Source organism: Entelurus aequoreus, linkage group LG23 (assembly GCF_033978785.1).
Source record: "Entelurus aequoreus isolate RoL-2023_Sb linkage group LG23, RoL_Eaeq_v1.1, whole genome shotgun sequence".
Classification (NCBI taxonomy): domain Eukaryota; kingdom Metazoa; phylum Chordata; class Actinopteri; order Syngnathiformes; family Syngnathidae; genus Entelurus; species Entelurus aequoreus.
This window is the reverse complement of record NC_084753.1, coordinates 10,344,898-10,370,340: the sequence shown is the minus strand read 5'-3', so window position 1 is coordinate 10,370,340 and position 25,443 is coordinate 10,344,898. Positions and strand designations below refer to the sequence as shown.

At 35.9% G+C, this 25,443-nt stretch overlaps 1 protein-coding gene across 2 annotated transcripts in view; it reads left to right on the top strand.

Moving 5' to 3' along the window:
* Positions 1-25,443, top strand: part of LOC133640407 (neurexin-3b) — an 869,211-nt gene that overhangs the window by 768,005 nt on the left and 75,763 nt on the right. For both annotated transcript variants that reach the window (XM_062033799.1, XM_062033798.1), the window contains one exon: positions 20,117-20,206. In XM_062033799.1, the coding sequence (XP_061889783.1) occupies positions 20,117-20,206 (90 nt within the window). The remainder of the gene's footprint in view (positions 1-20,116; positions 20,207-25,443) is intronic.

The following is a 25,443-nucleotide window of genomic DNA, read 5'->3' as shown; positions in this document are numbered from 1 at the left end:
TTTATCAAACGCATTTTTTATTGATATCGATAACATGTCTATCGCGACATATATTGATATCATTTTATCGCCCAGCCCTACTCGGTAAAGAACCAACCTCCACCAGTGCGAAGATCTGTTCACAATTGAACTGTAGAAGATGCTCGCCAAGTTTTTTGAATGTCTCTTATACATGATTGAAGGAACGATACGTGAAGGAATAATGACATCATAGAGTTTGAGTCGTCCACAGAACGCTGTATTCATGTGAACAAATTGCTTTTAACGCCATATTCAGGCGGTTTTAAACATTCATTTCCTCATCAAAATGTCATTTCCGTGTTTTTCAATTAAATATTGTAGCGCATAAGGATGGGAGTCGGAGGAGGTGTGTCAAAAGATGGAGCTAACTTCTTTTCTGATCAGCAATCGAGCGGAAACTAAATATCCGTGGCTTTTCAGTGCAACACACAACATCGGAAATGTGTCCCGTGAATACCCGTCTGACCGGAATTCTTAACAATAACAAAGGTTCTGTGGGTGAACTATGTAAACTCACTACAATACCCCCCCCCCCCCCCCCCAAAATTGTATCTAAACAACATTTGTTTTTGTTTTGATCTAAACACCGCACTGAGTTGCAGGACGGCGAGACGACAGGGCGCCGAAACAAGTCCGTTAGTTAGCATAGTTAGCATCAACTAGCTATATATATATATATATATATATATATATATATATATATATATATATGAAATACTTGAATTTCAGTGAATTCACTGAAAGTCAAGTATTTATTTTATATATATATATATATATATATATATATATATATATATATATATATATATATATATATATATATATATATATATATATATATATATATATATATATATATATATATACTACCGTTCAAAAGTTTGGGGTCACATTGAAATGTCCTTATTTTTGAAGGAAAAGCACTGTACTTTTCAATGAAGATAACTTTAAACTAGTCTTAACTTTAAAAAAATACACTCTACACATTGCTAATGTGGTAAATGACTATTTTAGCTGCAAATGTCTGGTTTTTGGTGCAATATCTACATAGGTGTATAGAGGCCCATTTCCAGCAACTATCACTCCAGTGTTCTAATGGTACAATGTGTTTGCTCATTGGCTCAGAAGGCTAATTGATGATTAGAAAACCCTTGTGCAATCATGTTCACACATCTGAAAACACTTTAGCTCGTTACGGAAGCTACAAAGCTGACCTTCCTTTGAGCAGATTGAGTTTCTGGAGCATCACATTTGTGGGGTCAATTAAACGCTCAAAATGGCCAGAAAAAGAGAACTTTCATCTGAACCTCGACAGTCTATTCTTGTTCTTAAAAATGAAGGCTATTCCACAAAATTGTTTGGGTGACCCCAAACTTTTGAACGGTAGTGTATATATATATATATATATATATATATATAAGAAATACTTGAATTTCAGTGAATTCTAGCTATAAATCTCCCGAATTCGGAGGTCTCAAGATTGGCAAGTATGCTCTAAATTGAACACCATCTCAGATGTAGAAAAATACCAAGGAGGTTCTTTGTTTTCATAACAAAGCGAAAGGGAAGTATGAAAATACTGTCCTCTTTAACCCCGGTTCAAAATTCAAATAGGCTTTATTCCATGTTACTTCTCGCCTTTTTAATCCCAGCATGCCTCCAGCAATCTCCCCCAGCTGCACGCCATCGCCATTGCGCTCCTCCTCCTTCCTCCCCTGTCGTGACCTGGCACTCCGGTTTTAGTTTGGTTCAGTGCCATACAGGTGACGCTAATCCCTTCTGTCTCCGGCTTTCTTTTGCCACGGGGTGCCCTTTGCTTTTCCTCCACCGTAAGATCAAGTGCTTTATTGTGCGTTATTCAGCACATGGCAGTTGTATAATGCGTGACGCTGTCACTCACAACTCTTGAGGACCAGCGCCCTTAACCCAGATTTGAACTGGTCTGTTGGATGTCAAAAGAAACTTGACACAGAGACCATCCCGCTTCTGACACCATCTGCCAGCAATTTATCGACACTAAAATTGTGATATGTCATTGCAAACTTCCCGTTCCAAAAATCTGGACTATATTTGAACGTTCTTACTGATTTCCAAATGTCCCTCAAACGCACCATCCCAATTCTGACACCGGTGTTGGCAAACAACACCCTAGACTGGTCGCGAGTCGATCAAAGAAGTATAATATAATATACAATAATAAAATGCATTTATTTCTGACATATCTCCACAAATGCAACCTGTTGGCCCTCGATCATAAACACATTAAAACGGGTTTGTGAAAGTACCGTAAATTCTGGGCTATAAGCCGCTACTTTTTTCCTATGCTTTGAAATATGCGGCGTATAAAATGGTCCGGCTAATTTATGGATTTTTCTTCGTTAAGTGGCAGAATGTTTTGTGTTCAATAGTTTTCATTAAAATGTACTTCCTGTTTTATTGCCTTGAACCGAACGTAAGGCCGTCCATAGCGATTCTACTCGCATGCATTCCTCATTCATCACTCCATGCAACGTTTGTACATTTTACAATATAACTAAAACAATTCCTACTTACTAAACCGTCACATGTGTGATGTCTGTAGGAGTGTTTTCATGCATATTTGTATGATGCTTTAGTAAGTATGAATTGTTTTGGTTCTATTGTAACTAGAGATGTCCGATAATGGCTTTTTTGCCGATATCCGATATTCCGATATTGTCCAACTCTTAATTACCGATTCCGATATCAACCGATACCGATATATACAGTTGTGGAATTAACACATTATTATGCCTAATTTTGTTGTGATGCATTAAACAATGTAACAAGGTTTTCCAAAATAAATCAACTCAAGTTATGGAAAAAAATGCCAACACGGCACTGCCATATTTATTATTAAAGTCACAAAGTGCATTATTTTTTTTAACATATTTTTGGAATTTGGGACATGAGGAGGTTGAGGTGAGCGGGTTTGAGGTGGGGGAGTAGGGGGTAGCGGGGGGTGTATATTGTGGCGTCCCGGAAGAGTTAGTGCTGCAAGGGGTTCTGGGTATTTGTTCTGTTGTGTTTATGTTGTGTTACGGTGCGGTTGTTCTCCCGAAATGTGTTTGTCATTCTTGTTTGGTGTGGGTTCACAGTGTGGCGCATATTTGTAACAGTGTTAAAGTTGTTTATGCGGACACCCTCAGTGTGACCTGTATGGCTGTTGACCAAGTATGCTTGCATTCACTTGTGTATGTGAAAAGCCGTACGTATTATGTGACTGGGCCGGCACGCAAAGGCAGTGCCTTTAAGATTTATTGGCGCTCTGTACTTCTCCCTACGTCCGTGTACACAGCGGCGTTTTAAAAAGTCATACATTTTACTTTTTGAGACCGATACCGATAATTTACGATATTACAACTTAAAGTATTTATCTGCCGATAATATCGGCAATCCGATATTTTCGGACATCCCTAATTGTAACACTTAAAGCAGTGCTCGGAGTGATGAAATCCATATATTAGTAGAAACGCTATGGAAGGCTACAAGACAAAACGTCACTCCACTTCCGGTGTGACAGCACTAAATGGAACTCGTCCAAAAGAGGGCGCCATAGCACAAACAATAAAACGCCTTCTATTGGCGGCGTGTCTCGATTGGTAGAGCAGCCGTGCCCGCAACTTGAGGGTTCCATGTTCGATCCCCCTTTCCGCCATCCGATTTACTGATGTTGTGTCCTTGGGCAAGATACTTTACTCACCTGCTCCCAGTGCCACCCACACTGGTTTAAATGTAACTTAAATAACGGGTTTCACTAAGTAAAGAGCTTTGAGTCACTAGAGAAAAGCGTATATAAATATAATTCACTTCACTTCACTTAATTGTTTTTACATTTATGGTATAAATGTAAGTAAAAAGAGCAAAAATACTTAATATAATGATAAACAGGCTAAAAAAATGTGATACAAATTTTAAAAAATGTTTAAGTATGTGGGTGATATTTAGATTTTTTTTTAATGTAATGCTACAAACAGACATATTTTTGTTTATTTTAATACTTATAATACGTTTTTGGATTAAAAACATTAAACAACTATTAATTGTTATTACTAGAGATGTCCGATAATAGCTTTTTGCCGATATCCGATATTCCGATATTGTCCAGCTCTTAATTACCGATACCGATATCAACAGATACCGATATCAGCAGTCGTGGAATCAACACATTATTATGCCTAATTTGGACAACCAGGTATGGTGAAGATAAGGTCCTTTTTTAAAAAATTAATAAAATAAAATAAGATAAATAAATTAAAAACATTTTCTTAAATAAAAAAGAAAGTAAAACAATATAAAAACAGTTACATAGAAACTAGTAATTGATGAAAATGAGTAAAATTAACTGTTAAAGGTTAGTACTATTAGTGGACCAGCAGCACGCACAATCATGTGTGCTTACGGACTGTATCCCTTGCAGACTGTATTGATATATATTGATATATAATGTAGAAACCAGAATATTAATAACAGAAAGAAACAATCCTTTTGTGTGAATGAGTGGAAATGGGGGAGGGAGTTTTTTTGGGTTGGTGTATCTTGTGTTTTTTATGTTGATTTAATTAAAAAAAAAAAAAAAAAAAAAAGATACTGATAATTAAAAAAAACGATACCAATAATTTACGATATTACATTTCAAAGCATTTATCGGCCGATAATATCGGCCTGACATTTCACAATTTAAAAAAAATTTTTTTTGCAAAGACAAATCCATACTTTAGCTGCACCGTCTTATAAGCCGCAGGGTTCAAAGTGTAGTCAGTAACTTACGGTATCCTTACCGCAGCGTCTTTTTCGCTGATACATTAGAAGAAACACTTCCTCGGGTTCCTAATCACAATAAAATCGTATCCGCATGTGCGACCTTCAAAATAACAGTCCGTAGCGAAAACAGCAAAAAAACATTTACAAAACAGTTTTGAACAGTAACACTCAACGCGGGGTGGCTTACTTGGTGTCCCCCACAGCATTCCGCGAAGATGGCACCGTGGCAAAATACGCCCCCGACAACCCACTGCCACTGGTTCTGTTGGATGGACAAACCAACACATCGCCGCTCCAGTCCCAATTACAATTAGTCATTTTTGTTCCTTTTCAGCCTTAGTGGCCATTTAAACGTGGAGCAGAGCTATCGATTAGATAGCTCTGCTCCACGTTTAAATGGCCACTAATTTGTCACAGCCATTTGACCCCCGCCACCTTCTTCATTATCTCAAAGTGGCCCCTCCATCAATGTGCGCTTTGATTTCCGACCCCCTCGATATTCCGTTAAATGCCCATTCAGGATGTCGGCCAGCTGGGCGCCACGTCGAAGTCCTTTTGAGCATTCAAGTGTTCCAGTTGACGATTCGTCCCTTTCTTCTCCGCGTATTCGGTGCACCGGAGTTTATTGCCCCGCAGGTCATTTGCGGAACAGTCGGTAAAAGTAATTAAAGTCGTACGAATGTGCCGTACAAAAATGCAATTTCAGTGGAAATTTCGCGCCAAAGCCGAACTGAAACGATAGCAGTTAGCACATTGGCCAGATAGTGTCAAGTAACAACAAATATGAACTAGGGCTGCAACAACTAATCGATTAAATAGATTAAAATCAATTATAAAAATAGTTGGCGATTAATTTAGTCATCGATTCGTTGGATCTATGCTATGTGCATGCGCAGAGGCAATTTTTTATTTATTTATTTATTTTTTTTAATAAACCTTTATTTATAAACTGCAACATGTACAAACAGCTGAGAAACAATAATCAAAATAAGTATGGTGCTAGTATGCTGTTTTTTTTCCAATAAAATACTGGAAAGGATAGAAATGTAGTTTGTCTCTTTTATCCGATTATTAATCGATTAATCAAAGTAATAATCGACAGATTAATCGATTATAAAAATTAATCGTTAGTTGCAGCCCTAATATGAACTATGCTAACAATAACATATTTACAGTTAAATATATGACACTGAGGCGTATGCCTGTTAAATTAACTAAAAAAAAAAAGGCTAGCAGGCTCATGTTAACATGCTAAAATGCTAACTGTAACATGAGTCAAGGACCAAAATGTATTACTGGGGTTTGTACCTGACAAATGCATACTTGCCAACCTTGAGACCTCCGAATTCGGGAGATGGGGGAGGGTGGGTATATATTTTCAAGTAATTCTCATATTTACTTACACCGCGTCCTAAATATTTGACAACAAGAGGACAAAATCACCTGATAATACGAACAATCGGTAGAATGCAGCCTCTTTAACACAGAGACCTCGCGAAATTTCATCGGAGCCGCATCAGTAGTTTTACAGGGAATACGACAAAGCAGGGAATCAGCATAACGTTGTGCGTATTCACAAAGTAAAAACACATCTGCAACCTGATATTGGCCAGGAGTGTCCTAAATGCAGCCAGGGGCCATTTGTGGCCAGCAACTCGGGTTTTGTCGGCCCACGATGGTATAAATGTAAGTAAAAAAGAGCAAAAAGACTTGATATAATGATAAAGAAGCCAAAACAAATGTGATACAAAATTTGAAAAGTTTAAGTATGTGGGTGATATGTTGATGTATATTTTTTTAAATGCTACAAACAGACATATTTTTTTAATTTTAATACTTTTTTGGATTAAAAACAACCAGGCCCGGCCCTAACCAATCTGGCGCCCTAGGCAAGATTTTAGGTGGCGCCTCCCCACATCGGCAGTGAAGTGTATATACTCACAAGAAACCGAATAGCTTTGTCTTTGACCTTTTTTTTTACTTAAAGAAAGCAAATTAACAATCAGAATAGTTAACAAGATTAAAAAATATATGAATAAATGAATACAAAAAATAAAAAATTAACAGAAATACAAAATTTTTTACATACATAAACACAAAATAAAACGTGTCAACAAGTTGCATAAAATAAATTAAAAATACAATATACTGTAAATAAGGCACTGCACAAAACAAGACATCAAACCAGTATGACTTTAACAACTATATTACAAAAAAAGGGGATCTACAGAGTTCTCTATTTGTGCTTTTTAATATTGCATTAACTAGAATGACTTAGAAATGACTGTACACCAGGGAGTACTGTAATTACCTAACGTTACATTATTATTTTCCATAACAATTTAGCCCCCTCCACAATATTAACCCGACGTTAAAACAGAACTAGCTATTTATTGATTAGCAATTGCCGAATCATGTAACATTAGCTTAAAGCCAGGTTACAATCACATTCTGTAACAGACAAATAATTTCATGTAGGCTAACGTTACCTACCTGCTACCTCTGTCTTTTTCTCGTTTCTCCTCCTCTTCTTTTCTCTTTTTACTTCCCTGGGCACCTGACAGTTTTGGCCGTTTTGACATCTTGTGTTGATTTTTTGATGTGGTAAGAGTCATGATACGGGAAGGGAGGGGGCGCACCGTGCGGAGGGGTGGGGGGGGGGGGGGGGGGGGGGCGTAATGTTGTAACAAATAATATTTCTATTAAATAGGCTTTACTTTGCATTTTAATTGACGTGGGATTATTTTTTGTATTTAGAAATAATAGTACCAACTTTTTTTCTTTTTTTTTTTCTCCAACATTTGTGGCACTGGCATGGCGCCCCCTGATGGACAGCGCCCTTAGCATTTGCCTATACGGCCTATGCCACGGGCCGGCCCTGAAAACAACTATTAATTGTTGTAACATTTTTGTTATTATTATTACAATTCTTAATTTGTAAATTTCTATCCTAAGTATTGTAAAGATGGGATTGGATTTGAGTTGGGGTTGCTTTATTTCTTCTTATTAGATTAACATTCTATGATTTATTATAATTTTTTAAACAAAATTAAAAAAATAGAGACTTTAGACGCACCCACTAAATTTCAGAAGAACATTTTTTTTCCCCATATATTAGCCGCATATATATAGGTTATAAAATGAGTTATTTACACATAAATATTTTGTAAATGTTTATTTACGTACCTTAATTGTTTCCAAACGGTGTCTGTCACACAGCAGTAAAACGGCTGATCCAACAAAACAGAAGTCGTCGTCATGGACCCGCTGTCTGCGCAAGCTAGCTCTCCAATCAGCTAAACAGACTCAATAACTCCACGGTGACGTTTTGGTGAATTTACCGAGGAATTTTGTTCAACTGAAACAATACTAAAAGAATGCCATTGTAAGTTAATAATACTAAAACAGACACTTGTAAACGTGTTAGCATATTAGCCAATGCTAACGACGCTAACGTCATAACATTACCCGTACAAACATGCATGAAAACACTCCTACAAACATACCACATGGGACATTTTAGTAAGTAAGAATTGTTTTAGTTATATTGTAAAACATACAAACGTTGCTTGGAGTGATGAATGAAGAATCCATACGAATAGAACCGCTATGGACGACTAGAAAACGGAACAGCCCTAGTACTTTCGGCTGAAAGCTGAGTCCAAACAGAAGGGCAATGCAGCAGTCAGCCAAAAGATGGCGCCATAGCACAAACAATAACACGGCATTTCAGTGTCCGCTTGTTTTGTTTTTTTACTATTTGCATTTTGGCCGTCAGCGAAGGACAATCCATAAATTAGCCGCACTTTTTTAAAACCCTGCAGGATTCAACATTATGCGTACAGATATGCATGAAAACACTCCTACAAACATCACACACGGGACGGTTTAGTAAGTAAGAATTGTTTTAGTTATATTGTAAAACTCACAAACGTTGCTTGGAGCGATCAGTGAAGAATCCTTCCTAGCAGAACCGCTATGGACGGTTTTACTCAAGCATTAAAACAGGAAGTATGTTTTCAACCTACAGTGAGCAAACCTGTCCAAAGGACACACATTTTCAGTGTGTATGCTTAGTTTTCTTTAAACAAAACAAACAAAAAAATCCATAAATTGGCCGCGCCGTTTAATAAGCCGCAGGGTTCAAAGCGTAGGAAAAAATTATCCGCTTATAGTCCTGAATTTATGGGGGAAAAAACATATCCGAATAAAGATTTGTGTCTACTCCTATTTAAAAAATTAAAACATTGTAAAAAAAAAAAGTCGATTCTTGAAAATATTGTTTATTTTTATTTTTCATACCTCTTTGTTTGAAGAATTACCCGTGATATGAAGTCACAATGTGTGATGTGTACAGATCTAGGCCTGTGTAAACACGTGCACTACTGCAGCTCTCTCCCCTCTAATTATCCCCAGCCCAGAATAGTTCCTCTACTCATCTCCCGTGTTTTTTTTGCCTCAAATTGCGTTTTATTCTGCTCCGCATCGTTCCCACAATTCTGTGTACTTTAGTGACAACCCACATTACTGCGGGGCCTTGTTTGGTTTCGGCTCAGCGAGATGCTTCCGAACTTATATAACACTCCCAGTCCCTTGACTCCGAGATTTTTGGATGGCACGACTTCTCTGCGGATCTTCCAGTCAAAGAATCGCTGGACCGAGCGAGGCGGAATTTGGGGAAAATAGGTTTTAACGAGGGATGTTCCGATTCAGGTTCCATGCTGCCGATACTGCTCACCCGTGAGTGAGACCGGACGATACCGATCACATGTATTAACTCTAAATTGTTCAATGTATTTACGATATCAACGCAATTATTCTCTTATTATGTACAATTGTACGATCAAAAGTTAAAGTTAAAGTCCCAACAATAGTCACACACACTAGGTGGGGTGAAATGTTCCTCTGCCTTTGACCCATCCCCACGTTCACCCCCCTGGGAGGCGAGGGGAGCAGTGAGCAGCGGCGGTGGCAGCGCTCGGGAATCATTTTGGTGACGTAACCAGAAAAACAAAGTCAATAGCGTGCAATAACTAAACAAAAGCAAAAAACTACTACCTGCTACTCATTTAAACTGTATGTTTTTTTCGCTCAAAGTCTTTCTATGTCGAAGGAATTACTCTCGGAGTTTGTCGACATTAACGAAAACAACAATCAAAAATGATATATCCGTCCTCCTGTTGTTATAATATTATCTCGCTAAGTATTAGTAGTACGCTGCAAAAACTGAAATCTAAGTAAGATTAAATATCTCAAATAAGGGTGATATTTGCTTGTTTTCTGTCTGATAAGATAATTCTTCTCACTAAGCAGATTTTATGTTAGAGTGTTTTACTTGTTTTAAATTATTTCAGTAAGATATTACAGCTTGTTGCTGAGATTTGATGACCTGCTTGAAACTAGAATATCAACTGTTGCAAAGCTGGGTCATCAACACTCACAAGTATAAAACTGCTTTTTCAAAGTAATTCTTTCTTATTTTAAGCATGTAAAAAAAAAAAATCATGACTTTGACACAATTGTGTCTCAATTAAAACAGATGACAGTCAAATGTACTTTGCTGTTTTATTTTCAATGAAACAAGAGAAAATATGTACTCATATAGTAGTACAGGTCTTATCAGTGAGAATATACTTATTTTAAGGTATTTTTGGGTTCATTGAGATTAGCTAATTTTACTTGTTTTGGAAAGTCTTCACAAGCCAAATTTTCTTCTATTGACAGATAATTTTGCTTAGTTCAAATAAAATACCCCTCATTTTTTTTTCTTGTTTTTGAACACTGACTTTTTGCAGTGTATACTTGTTCATTTCCTGGTAATATCTGCTTACTTTCTGCAATAACGTGTTTCCGTCTACACTTTTTAAAATGTACTACTATTTTTTACTTATTTTCTGGTGTTGTTTCAAGCTAGCTTAGCGGTTAGCTTAGCTTTAGCATGCTAGCTGTGTGTAACATGTTTAACCTCGTCCTCCAGAGATAATACTTAAGATGTTAGGAAATCGAGGCAAGGAGAAACGATCGATTTTAATGCGGAGGATTCACGAAACGATGGACAAATGTCCAGACATCGAATAGTTACATATGTTAATTAAATTATACAGACAGTTCTAAAATGATGCATTAACGCTAATATTCTCTTAATGTTAGGTATTGGTTTTAACTAACCATGGGACACTGCTAGCTAACATTATTTTAATGTTAAAACCTCTACTAAGCAACGTAGTTTATATTCCGTAACGAAAGTGATGGTTATTAGCTTTGGAGACACATTATCGCTAGCCGCCTGTCAGCCGGGGACTAAAAATAAAGAGAGTGTCGCCCAGAGTGGATCGGCTTTTGTGATCCGCATTAAAAGGGGCATAATTTGTGAATTTTGGGCACCTAACTATTTTGATCTGATCCCTGGGGTGACGATTCGATTCAGAATCAATTCTCTATTCAACACGATTTTCAATTTAAACCGATTCTGTGGTTTAATAGTTGTAATTAAACTTTTTCAAAACAGGTTACAGGTTAGAAAAGCTTTGTCTACTTGCATTGAGATGGACAAAAAACATATTTTTAGAATTGTATTCTTATTTTTATAAACAAAATCTGTTATGATTAAGAATAGAGATGTCCGATAATGGCTTTTTTGTCGATATCCGATATTCCGACATTGTCCAACTCTTGATTACCGATTCCAATATCAACCGATACCGATATATACAGTCGTGGAATTAACACATTATTAGAGATGTCCGATAATATCGGCCGATAAATGCTTTAAAATGTAATATCGGAAATTATCGGTATCGTTTTTTTTATTATCAGTATCGGGTTTTTTATTTTATTTTATTAATTTTTTTATTAAATCAACATAAAAAACACAAGATACACTTACAATTAGTGCACCAACCCAAAAAAACTCCCTCCCCCATTTACACTCATTCACACAAAAGGGTTGTTTCTTTCTGTTATTAATATTCTGGTTCCTACATTATATATCAATATATATCAATACAGTCTGCAAGGGATACAGTCCGTAAGCACACATGATTGTGCGTGCTGCTGGTCCACTAATAGTACTAACCTTTAACGGTTAATTTTACTCATTTTCATTAATTACTAGTTTATATGTAACTGTTTTTAAATTGTTTTACTTTCTTTTTTATTCAAGAAAATGTTTTTAATTTATTTATCTTATTTTATTTTATTAATTTAAAAAAAAAAGGACCTTATCTTCACCATACCTGGTTGTCCAAATTAGGCATAATAATGTGTTAATTCCACGACTGTATATATCAGTATCGGTTGATATTGGTATCGGTTGATATCGGTATCGGTAATTAAAGAGTTGGACAATATCGGAATATCAGATATCGACAAAAAGCCATTATCAGACATCCCTACACATTATTATGCCTAATTTTGTTGTGATGCCCCGCTGGATGCATTAAACAATGTAACAAGCGGGGGTTGGGTGTATATTGTAGTGTCCCGGAAGAGTTAGTGCTGCAAGGGGTTCTGGGTATTTGTTCTGTTGTGTTTATGTTGTGTTACGGTGAGAATGTTTTCCCGAAATGTGTTTGTCATTCTTGTTTGGTGTGGGCTCACAGTGTGGCGCATATTTGTAACAGTGTTAAAGTTGTTTACACGGCCACCCTCAGTGTGACCTGTATGGCTGTTGACCGAGTATGCCTTGCATTCGCTTGCGTGTGTGAAAAGCCGTAGACATTATGTGATTGGGCCGGCACGCAAAGGCGGTGCCTTCAAGGTTTATTGGCGCTCTGTACTTCTCCCTACGTCCGTGTACACAGCTGCGTTTTAAAAAGTCCTAAATAATACTTTTTGAAACCGATACCGATGATTTCCGATATTACATTTTAAAGCCAATAACATCGGCAGTCCTATATTATCGGACATCTCTAATTAAGAAGATTTGGATGTGAATCGATTTTTTTGTGCACCCCTAGCGGTCACACACCTTTTCTTGAAAACCGGCCGATACCGGATCAGTGGATCGATCGATTGGCCCAATCGACTCTTCCTACGTGTGGTCTATCATTGTTTGAACTAGAAGGGCCCTTTAAGAAGCTGGCACGCTTTTCAGAGCACTCCATCCCAGCACCGAGGCTCTATCTTTGTTTTGAAAGACCGAGTACCCCATCCATCAGGAGCCGGGTAAATCCGCGCTCATCCCCCAGAGGCCAAATATGATTAACCCTCAAACAGACACCATCTCAGACTAAAGATCTGTGAGAACCTTCATCACGGCACGTTTCACAACAAGCTGAAATTCCTCGGCGGTGCCGTCGAAAGTGAAAGTTCTTGCGGACTGGATGTGGATCGCGGGGGTGGGGAGGGTGGGGGTGATGCGGATTGGTTGGAGAGGGATTAAAGGTTGAGTGAAAAGTAGAAAATTATATCTGAATTGTAGTGAAAAGAAGGCGATTTAGCGGCGACGTGCAAGGCTGATTGCATTGAAAGGAGAGAGTGAATAGCAGCCAGGAGATAAAGCCGTGGACGGCGGCAGGATGGATGGAAAGAAAATTGGGTACGTTGCCAGAGAAACTAAAGAGACAGAGATGCAAAGGTAAAAAAAAAAAAAAAATGGTTGAAAGAGGAGCTATATGGTGTTTATATAGCCTGCGATCGGAGCTACGTGATGGTGTTTTTGGGGTAGGACCACACTTTGTCAAATGTGTCCATCATCTCCAGATGGAGAAAATGGCGCAGAGGCCATTTTTCACTATTTTGGAGGCACTCTGGTGCGCTGATGGAAGCTCAGTGAGATAAAAACCTGGGGCCGTACTTATCAAGCTTCTTAGAGTGCCATTTTACACTTAAGTCCTGAGAATTTGCGAAATTTAGTCCTACTCTCAAACTTAAGAATAAAAGCTTTTTATCAACGTTCTTAAGTCTAAGAATCACTCCTACTCTCCACGATATTTAAGAGACCTTCAGAGGTGTCTTAAGTGGTTAGGAGTTGCCAGCAGGGGATGGCACTGAGGCGAGAGAGACGTGTGCGAACGTTCAGGGAACCGAACAATGTTGGGTTTTTTTTTGATGACGAGCAGCTGATCAAACGGTATTGTTTAGACAGAGTGGATATTATTTTTGTCACAGATTTAATACTTTTCGATTCCTTGTTGATTTCTGCATGTGGCTGCAGTGGGCTAGTATATATAGAGCCACCCACACCAGTTTCAAATGAGTTGCCTAATTAATGAATTGGAAAGAAAATGTTATGACAGTAGCGTATGTGTGTGGCCGTGAGGTGAGTGACGTCAGTGAGTGTGTGGGCGATAGAAGAGAGGGAGCGGTAGCGTGAGTGCCGGCGGGGACTAGTTTGTTTTGTATTATTTTGTATTGTCAAAATATACACTCCCATTGTCCACTTAAATATTTCCAAGATATTTCTTTATTCTTAGACAACGGATTCCCTTCCGTGATTGGTCATTTCTATGGACACAGAAATGACGTCACCTAAAATTCCGTTTACGGCACATAGTAAGGTCGTAATTCAGCTCTGAGTGTGACACTTAAGATTCAGTCCTACACTTCGCTGAAAGTGTGAGTAAGACGCTTGATAACTAACTTTTAAGTGCAGCTTTCAGCGAAGAATTTATTTACTCTTAAGTCAACTCTTAGCAGACTTCTTAGGAGTAATTCTAAGAAGCTTGATAAGTACGGCCCCTGAGCTACACTGCAAAAACTGAAATTTAAGTAAGATTCAATATCTCAAATAAGGGTGATATTTGCTTATTTTCTGTCTGATAAGATAATTCTTCTCACTAAGCAGATTTTACGTTAGAGTGTTTTACTTGTTTTAAGGGTTTTGGTCCTAAATGATCTCAGTAAGATATTACAGCTTGTTGCTGAGATTTGATGAGCTATATTGAGTAAAACATACTTGAAACACATCAACACTCACAAGTATAAAACTGCTTTTTTAAAGTAATAATTTCTTATTTCAACCATAAAAAAAAATAAATCCTGATTTTAACACAATTGTGTCTAATAATTAAAACAGATGACAGCCAAATGGACTTTGCTGTTTTATTTTCAATGAAACAATAGAAAATATGTACTCATATAGTAGTACAGTTGTACAGCAAACGGACAGTTAATATTTAAACATTTAACATGTGAAATTTCTAACAATTTTGAACAGAAATAGTTCATGCACATTTAGGGAAATTCTTCAAAATTACAATTAAAAAAAAATTGGGCCGGCTGTATATATGCGCACTAATTGACTGAAAGAGCACGCACTTGGCGCGATGATGTCATGTTATCGATGGAAAAATGCATTTTTAGACCATATGATTTGCTTGAGCGGCTAGGAGACCCCGAGAGTAACAAGCAGTTGCCTTGTTGCCTTTCCATTAAGAAAAATAAACTAGTTTTTAGTATAAATTTGCTGGTTTCAAGAAATGTAATGCCGAGCACATATCATTATGTCAAGATAATGGCACTAGCGTTTACTTAATTTAAGAATTGTTTTCAACATATTGAGCAAAAAGGTCTCTTTTTGTTTATTTTTTCTACCAAGAAAAGTGCACTTATTAGTGAGAATATACTTATTCTAAGGTATTTTGGGGTTCATTGAGGTTAGCTAATTTGACTTGTTTTGGAAAGTCTTGACAAGACAAATTTTCTTGTTCTATTGGCAGATAATTTTGCAGGATTCAAAGCGTAGGAAAAAGGTAGCCGCTTGTGGTCCGGGATTTACGGTAGCTGCACAATGGAGGGACGTTAGCCGCTGGCGAGGACGCTACATTTGCATTGAGGACGCCTCTGTTTTGTTGTCGCGGGTTACAGCTACAGTAGAAAGTCTCATCAACATGCATTATTGGATTCCAAGAAGGGGGTTAATAGTTTAGTTCTCAAGTGGCATGTCGGTCAGATTCATAGTCGCATTCTTATCCCCTTTGTCACGGGTGCCCCTTTTATTGGCAAGGCCATCCGTTCTAAAGTCCCCAAATTGAATATTAAACCTGCAATCCACCGAGATTGTTCTCATTAGTAGAACAATCAGCGTGCATGGGCCGGGGCTTCATTAATCAAGCGGAACATTGTGAGGCTTTTACCGATATCGCAACACACGTGGCAAGCCTTGACCGCGTGTAAAGTGCGCCTTAATTGCAGCACTGAACAGAGACGGCGAAGTATGGCGGCTCAATGAGGACTGAACTTTGAAAATGTCTCCGTGCATTTATTTTTTTCATATGTTTAATGGATCTTAAGGTCTGCAATAAAGATTGATGATGATGATGATGAATGTAAATACCAATAATGGGTTCCAGCCTTGACAAAAGTCCATATTTTAGTGAAGGTTTGTACACTTTGAACACAATATAAATATATGTATATCAAACAAATACTTTTTGTATTTATTAATAAGCCTAATCAACAACGACAAGCTAAACTACCCTTTATGTGCTTCTCTACCAACACACAAAAGTCCCATTGGTGCCCTCACAAAAGATCAGAAATCACAAAAATCCTCAACGTTAACAACCATATTGCTCTAATAATAAACATTTTGAAAAGTAAAATATGCTTACTTTAAAAGGATGCCATTAAACGAAAGTTATCAATCAATCAATCAATCAATTAATCAAAGTTTATCTATATAGTCCTTAATCACACGTGTCTCAAAGGGCTGCACAAGCCACAACGACATCCTCGGCTCAGATCTATGCGATCCAATAAACCGAAAAGTATGCAAATAGAGGGGGTGTTCGTAAATCGAGTTTCCACTGACAAACAATACATTTATTGCGGTGTGTAAATAATGTGGAATTTGCATACCTGTAAATGTAATACATATATTTAAAAATAAATCGGTGTTGTTGGTTATTAGTAAGGATGGGAATCTTACAACAGCTCACAATTCAATTCCGATTTTCGGGGTGACGATTCAATTCAGAATCGGTTCTGAGTTACACATTTTTTGATTCAAACCAACATGTTATTTGGTATGAAACCGATAACAAAACCTTTTCAAAACAAGTTACGGGTCACAAAGGCACGTCTTGGCTGCTGACAAATGTCGTATATGCACAGCGAGTAAGCCCAGAGATGAAAATTACATAGATGTATGTATGTATGTATGTATGTATGTATGTATGTATGTATGTATGTATGTATGTATGTATGGATGTGTATATGTATGTGTATATATGTATGTATTATATATGTGTATGAATATATATATATATATATATATATATATATATATATATATATATATATGTATATATATGTATATGTGTATGTGTATGAATATATATATATATATATATATATATATATATATATATATATATACATATATATATATATATATATGTATATATATATATATATATATATGTATGTATGTATATATATATATATATATATATATATATATATATATATATATATATATATATATATATATATATATATATATATATGTATATATGTATATATGTGTATGTTTCATTAATCTACAAGCTCCTTGCCTGCAAACAAATCATTTTGTTGGCCCTTGAGATGGAAAAACAGGTGGTGTCCATTGGTAGAATTGATGCATAACCACTTTGACCTGAATATAAGACAACCCCCACTCTTTTTTAAAATCAGGTTTTCAATATCTGCTTACATTACTTCATCATAGTTTAGCTTACAACTCTTTTTCATTGATCACCATTAAGTTTAGTAGCCTGCTGTCATAAACCTCTATTACATTGTCTTATATTTGGGTCATAGCGGTACCTCCAGCCTGCTGAGAAAGGCAATTATTGTATTTTTGAACTGCTTGATATTTTTATTGTTGGTCATTACTATAATAAACTGCTCCAAAAATAAAGGGAACACCGAAATCATTCATCCAGGTCTTGAAAAATGAAATATAGTTTTTATTGATGACAGATTATTTTCTAAATGTCCTCCAAGACAAACCACATAAAAGCCCACTCATATGTTTTGATGATGCTCTGATGTGTTCTCTTTATTTGGTTGTATTGAGCAGTCTACATGATGAAGTAAGGAGGTTCATTTGTGTCTTTATTAGGAAAACTTTTTTTTAACTGAATTTATGTCACTGAATTTTGTGAGCTGATTTTTTTTTTTTTTTACATCAAATTATGCTGACAAAAATGTTTAAGCCAAATGTGTGTGTTTAAAAATGCATTTTGTTAAAATAGTGTTTTAAAATTCATTGTGTAAAATATCACTGGAAAAAAATTGTGATTGTTTAAAAATTTGGCGTAAGATAATTCAGTGTATAAAAATTGACTGCAGAAATATTTTTTGCTTTAAGACTTAAGACTGAAACAATCGATCCAGTCTCAGAATCAGCTAATGAGGTGCATTAGTCTTAAATTGCTAGAAGTCAGTCTTGAAGCTACAAATATTTCTGCAATTAATATTTCTACACTGAATTTTCACATTGAAATTGTTTATACTCGGATTTTTTTAAACAGTGAATTTTCATACACCAAATTGTTTAAACACTGAATTTTTCACACTGATTTTTTTACACCGATTTTTATACATATTTGATGTAAAAACTACAGGAAATTATTCTTCAAACTATGGATATTTCTGCAATTAATTTTTATACACTGAATTTTCACATTTGCACTTTTTATATTTTTTTTATACACTGAATTTTTATACATAGATTTTTTTTACATTGAATTCTATACACTAGATTATTTTATACATTAAAATTTTCATGCACTGAATTTGTTTTACACTGATTTTTTATACACTGGATTTTTCACACTGAATTTGTTTTTTACGCTGATTTTTTTGACTGAATTTTTATACAATGAAATTATCAGCATCATTTGATATAAAACTACAGGAAGTGAGGCTTGACAGTACGAATATTTCTGCACTGAATTTTTACACACGGAATTTCCACATTTACATTTTTTATACACTGAATTTTTATACACTGAATTTTCATAAACTGAATTTTTCACACAATATTTGTATACACATATTTTTTTTTACATTGAATTGTATACACTAAATATTTGTACACTGAATTTTTTTCTACACTGGATTTTTCACACAGAATTTTTTTACACCGATTTTTATACACATTTGATGTAAAAACTACAGGAAATGAGTCTTGAAGCTACGAATATTTCTGCAATGAAGTTGTATACACTGAATTTTCACATTTACACTTTTAATACACTATTTTTTATGCATAGATTGTTTTACATTGAATTTTGTACACAAGATTTTTTTATATATATTTAATTATTCATACACTGAATTTTTTAAACCAAATTGTTGAAACACTGAATTTTTCACACTGAATTTTTAAACACTGTTTTTTTCACATTGAATTGTATACACTGAATTGTTTTACACTGTTTATTTACACTGATTTTTCTTTACTGAATTTTATACAATGAAATTATCAGCATAATTGTATGTAAAAACTACAGGAAGTGAGTCTTGACACTACGAATTTTTACACACTGAATTTCCACATTTACATTTTTTAAACACTGAATTTTTATACACTGATTTTTTTTTAATGCACTGAATTTTTATACACTGAATGCGTTTATACTCTAAATTTTTTCACACATAATTTTATACACTTTTTTTTTTACATTGAATACACTAAATCATTTATACACTCAATTTTTTCCTACACTGGATTTTTCACACAATTTTTTTACACAGTTTTTTTACACCGATTTTTATACACATTTGATATGAAAAATACAGGAAATGGGTCTTGAAGTTACGAATTTGTCTGCTATGAATCTTTGTACACTAAATTTTCACCTTTACACTTTGTATACATTATTTTTTATACACTGAATTTTTATACATATATATTTTTTTACATTAAATTTTATACACTAGATTATTTTATACATTAAATTTTTCATACACTTATTTTTTTTACACTGGATTTTTCACACAATTTTTTTTTACACTTATTTTTCTTGACTGATTTTTTTATACAATGAAATTGTCAGCATAATCTGGTGTAAAAACAAACAAAAAATCAGTTCAAAAAAATTCCTTTGGGTAAATTCTGTGTGATAATAAAACCACAAATGAAACTCCATAATGAAGCAACTGTTTGTCATTTGCTAACCAACACTTGATCCCTGCAGGTCTGTTAACATGCCGTGTGGAAATGTTCTTCATTAAAATAGCAATAACTTTTTTTTAAAACTGCATAACTCACTTTTCTAAAAAAGGAAGCCTAAACCAATATAAACGTCTTCTAAACCTCTGTATAAATGTGTTTTGTCTGTGGCCAACTCTTTTAAACTCTTTGTTAAACTTGAAGGCAACAGCGACATTGAGCGCTATCAAATGGCCAATAAGAAAATCCCGTTCAAATATACCCGGCCAGTAGAAGATTGGCTTCAGGAGAAAGGTAAATCTCTATCCAACTTGTCCAATGTGCATCTTTTTTTTTTTTTATTTGCCTTCATTCCATCGGCTTGTTCCCTTACGACCTCTGAGAATGAATAACCATCCCTTAAACCCTTTAAAAACATGTCAAAATATGCCACTTTCATCTTTATCCAACCCTTTTCGCCTCTTTTTGTCTTTGTCATCATGTTATTATTTCTGTTGACCAGTTAAAGGGACTGGGAAGAGAATGGATAAACACATTAAAATACAATTTTTAACGTTTTTTTTTTTTTTTAGGATTCGGCAGCGGCTTATCCCCTCCCCCGCCACCCTTCTTTTTTGTTTTTTTATTGACGCATAACAACGTTCCTGACTCGGCATAAAATCACAATAAACCCCATTTAAAGTTAATGGCACAAAACCATCATAACACCATTATAAAGTCCCTTTAACAAGTGCTAAAAAGAACAAACATGTCTAAAAGAAGAAGAACCCCATTAAGTGCTGCATGCATGATGTGCTGTTTCATTTTCGCCTCAGTGATATGAGCATCTTGTCCCCCCCCTCCCCCACCATTCCGTGCCCGATGTATTATGGCGTGCACATAACAAGCTTGCGCTGTAGAAATGAGCTTTGCAATTACGGGCCCTGTCTTGTGAAACTTTGCTGCATTTTCATCTCATAATGAATGCATGAGCGCTGTGTTTTGACCATATTTGGGCGTATCTTAATGACATTTATTATTCTCTCCCTCTGTGTTATCGTAACGTGCCAAACGCCCGTCAGACGTGTTTATTAACCGTTTTTAACGGCAGCAGCCGCCAGAGAAGTGTTGTGCTTTCTCCTGACATGTCTCTCATGCGTGCGTGTTCCCTGCTTATACATTAGGTACACTTGCACAGTTCTAAAACGACAACAACGTGACGATACGTTACTGACGACAGAAGCACTTTCGGGATTTATGGGGATGCGCTGTATTTTTTCAGGCCAATTAAAATAACTTCCTGCTTATCAAGACCGATACCCTTACATACCTTAATTGTTTACAAACGGTGGACGTTTAACATAAGCCGCAGATATATATGTTGTGAAATGAGTTATTTACACAGAAATATTCTGTAAATGTTAATTTACATACCTTCATTGTTTCTAAACGGTGTCTGTAACACGGCAGTAAAACGGCTGATCAAACAAAACAGAAGTCATCGTCATGGAGCCTCTAGCTGCGGAAGCTAGCTCTCCAATCAGCTAAACGGACTCAGTAACTCCACGGTGACGTTTTGGTGAATTTACTGAGGAATTTGTGGACCTGAAACAAAACAAAAGTAATGCCGTTGTGAGTTGATAATACCAACGCAGACACTTGTAAACATGTTAGCAAATTCGCTAGTGCTAACAACGCTAGCGTCATTACATTACGATAGAAAATAGAAAATAAAGCAAGATTGTATTCCAGACTACAGAGTGCACTGGGACATAAGCCGCACCCTCAAAATTTTAGATGTTTTTTTTTTCTCCAGATGTTAGCCACACCGCAAATATATATACGTTGTGAAATGAGTTATTTACACAGAAATATTCTGTAAATGTTAATTTACATACCTTAATTGTTTCTAAACGGTGTCTGTAACACGGCAGTAAAACGGCTGATCAAACAAAACAGAAGTCATCGTCATGGAGCCTCTAGCTGCGGAAGCTAGCTCTCCAATCAGCTAAACGGACTCAGTAACTCCACGGTGACGTTTTGGTGAATTTACTGAGGAATTTGTGGACCTGAAACAAAACAAAAATAATGCGTTGATAATACCAACGCAGACACTTGTAAACATGTTAGCAAATTCGCTAATGCTAACAATGCTAGCGTCATTACATTACGATAGAAAATAGAAAATAAAGCAAGATTGTATTCCAGACTACAGAGTGCACTGGGACATAAGCCGCACCCTCAAAATTTTAGATGTTTTTTTTTTTCCAGATATTAGCCACACCGCAAATATATATACGTTGTGAAATGAGTTATTTACACATAAATATTGTGTAAATGTTAATTTACATACCTTAAATGTTTCTAAACGGTGTCTGTAACACGGCAGTAAAACGGCTGATCAAACAAAACAGAAGTCATCGTCATGGACCCCCTAGCTGTGGAAGCTAGCTCTCCAATCAGCTAAACGGACTCAGGAACTCCACGGTGACTCACTGAGGAATTTGTGAAGCTGAAACAATACAAAAATAATGCCGTTGTAAGTTAATAATACCAACACAGACACTCGTAAAAGTGTTAGCAAATGTGCTAATGCTAACAACGCTAGCGTCATTAAATTACGATAGAAAATAGAAAATAAAGCAGGGTTATTTTCCAGAGTATAGAGCGCACCGGCATATAAGCCGCACCCACTAAATTGTAGAAGAAAAAAATATGTTTACATATATTAGCTGCATATATATATATACGTTGTGAAAGGAGTTTTTTACGCAGAAATATTTTGTAAATATTTATTTACATACCTTAATTGTTTACAAACGGTGTCTGTAACACGGCAGTAAAACGGCTCATCAAACAAAACAGAGGTAATCATCATGGACCCACCAGCTGCGGAAGCTAGCGCTCCAATCAGCTAAACAGACTCAATAACTCCACAGTGACGTATTGGTGAATTCACTGAGGAATTTGTGAAACTGAAACAATACAAAAAGAATGCCGTTGTGAGTTAATAATACTAACACAGACACTCGTAGACGTGTTAATTATTCGCTAATGCTAACAAGGCCAGCGTCATTACATCACACAAGAAAATAAGGTAGGATTATTTTCAGACTACAGAGCGCATTGGGATGTAAGCCGCACCCACTAAATTTGAGAATAAAAACTATTTATTTATATATTAGCTGCAGATATATACGTTGTGAAATGAGTTATTAAATGAGTTATTATAAACATTAAACATTGATATTTACACAGAAAGATAGTGTAAATGTTTATTTACACACCTTAATTGTTTACAAACGGTGTCTGTAACCCATACCGCGAAGGGGTTAGTGATAGAAAATATAAAATAAAGCAGGGTTGTATTCCAGACTACAGAGTGCACTGGTAAATAAGCCGCACCCACTAAATGTTAGAAGAAAATAAATTTTTTTCCAGATATTAGCCGCACCAGACTATAAGTTGCAGATATATGTGAAATGATTGTGTAAATGTTTATTTACATACTTTAATTGTTTACAAACGGTGTCTGTAACACGGCAGTAAAACAGATTAATCCAACAAAACGGAAGTCATCGTTAAGGACCCATTAGCTGCGCAAGCTAGCTCTCCAATCAGCTAAACTGACTCAATAACTCCACGGTGACGTTTTGGTGAATTTACTGAGGAATTTGTGAAGCTGAAACAATACAAAAAGAATGCCGTTGTAAGTTAATAATACCAACACAGACACACGTAAAAGTGTTAACAAATTCGCTAACAACGCTAGCATCATTAAATTACGATAGAAAATAGAAAATAAAGCAGGGTTATTTTCCAGAGTATAGAATGCACCGGTATATAAACCGCACCCACTAAATTGTAGAATAATTTTTTTTTTTTTACATATATTAGCCGCATATATATGCGTTGTGAAATTAGTTATTTACTCAGAAAGATTCTGTAAATATTTATTTACATACATTAATTGTTTACAAACGGTGTCTGCAACACGGCAGTAAAACGGATGATCAAACAAAACGGAAGTCATCGTTAAGGACCCATTAGCTGCGCAAGCTAGCTCTCCAATCAGTTAAACGAACTCAATAACCCCACGGTGACGTTTTGCTGAATTTACTGAGGAATTTGTGAAGCTGAAACAATACAAAAAGAATGCCGTTGTAAGTTAATAATACCAACACAGACACTCGTAAAAGTGTTAGCAAATTCGCTAATGCTAACAACGCTAGCATCATTAAATTACGATAGAAAATAGAAAATAAAGCAGGGTTATTTTCCAGAGTATAGAATGCACCGGTATATAAACCGCACCCACTAAATTGTAGAAGAAATTTTTTTTTTTACATATATTAGCCGCATATATATATACGTTGTGAAATTAGTTATTTACTCAGAAAGATTCTGTAAATATTTATTTACATACATTAATTGTTTACAAACGGTGTCTGCAACACGGCAGTAAAACGGTTGATCAAACAAAACGGAAGTCATCGTTAAAGACCCATTAGCTGCGCAAGCTAGCTCTCCAATCAGTTAAACGAACTCAATAACCCCACGGTGACGTTTTTGCTGAATTTACTGAGGAATTTGTGAAGCTGAAACAATACAAAAAGAATGCCGTTGTAAGTTAATAATACCAACACAGACACTCGTAAAAGTGTTAGCAAATTCGCTAATGCTAACAACGCTAGCGTCATTATATTACGATAGAAAATAGAAAATATAGGAGGGTTATTTTCGAAACTATAGAGCACACCGGTATAGAAGCCACACCCACTAAATTTTAAAACAAAAAAAACATGTTTTCATATATTAGCTGCACTGGACTATAAGCCGCAGATATATACGTTGTGAGATGAGTTATTTACACAGAAATATTCTGTAAATGTTTATTCACCGTATTTTTCGGACTATATGTGTGAAATTATTAACACATTACCGTAAAATATCAAATAATATTATTTAGCTCATTCACGTAAGAGACTAGACGTATAAGATTTCATGGGATTTAGCGATTAGGAGTGACAGATTGTTTGGTAAACGTATAGCATGTTCTATATGTTATAGTTATTTGAATGACTCTTACCATAATATGTTACGTTAACATACCAGGCACGTTCTCAGTTGGTTATTTATGCCTCATATAACGTACACTTATTCAGCCTGTTGTTCACTATTCTTTATTTATTTTAAATTGCCTTTCAAATGTCTATTCTTGGTGTTGGCTTTTATCAAATAAATTTCCCCCAAAAATGCGACTTATACTCCAGTGCAACTTATATATGTTTTTTTCCTTCTTTGTTATGCATTTTCGGCCGGTGCGACTTATACTCCGGAGCGACTTATACTCCGAAAAATACGGTACATACCTTAATTGTTTGTAACAAATACCGCGAAGGGTTAAAGCGGCAAAGGCGTGGGGTGTGCGTATCCGTGTAGTGGTAGTCCGTGGGTGCGTGTTTTGTCCATAAGCCGGCGTCACACAACAGAGTCAACATCCCACATGTCCTTGAAGAAGGGCGGAAGGGGTTTTTTCAGCGCTTCTTTCG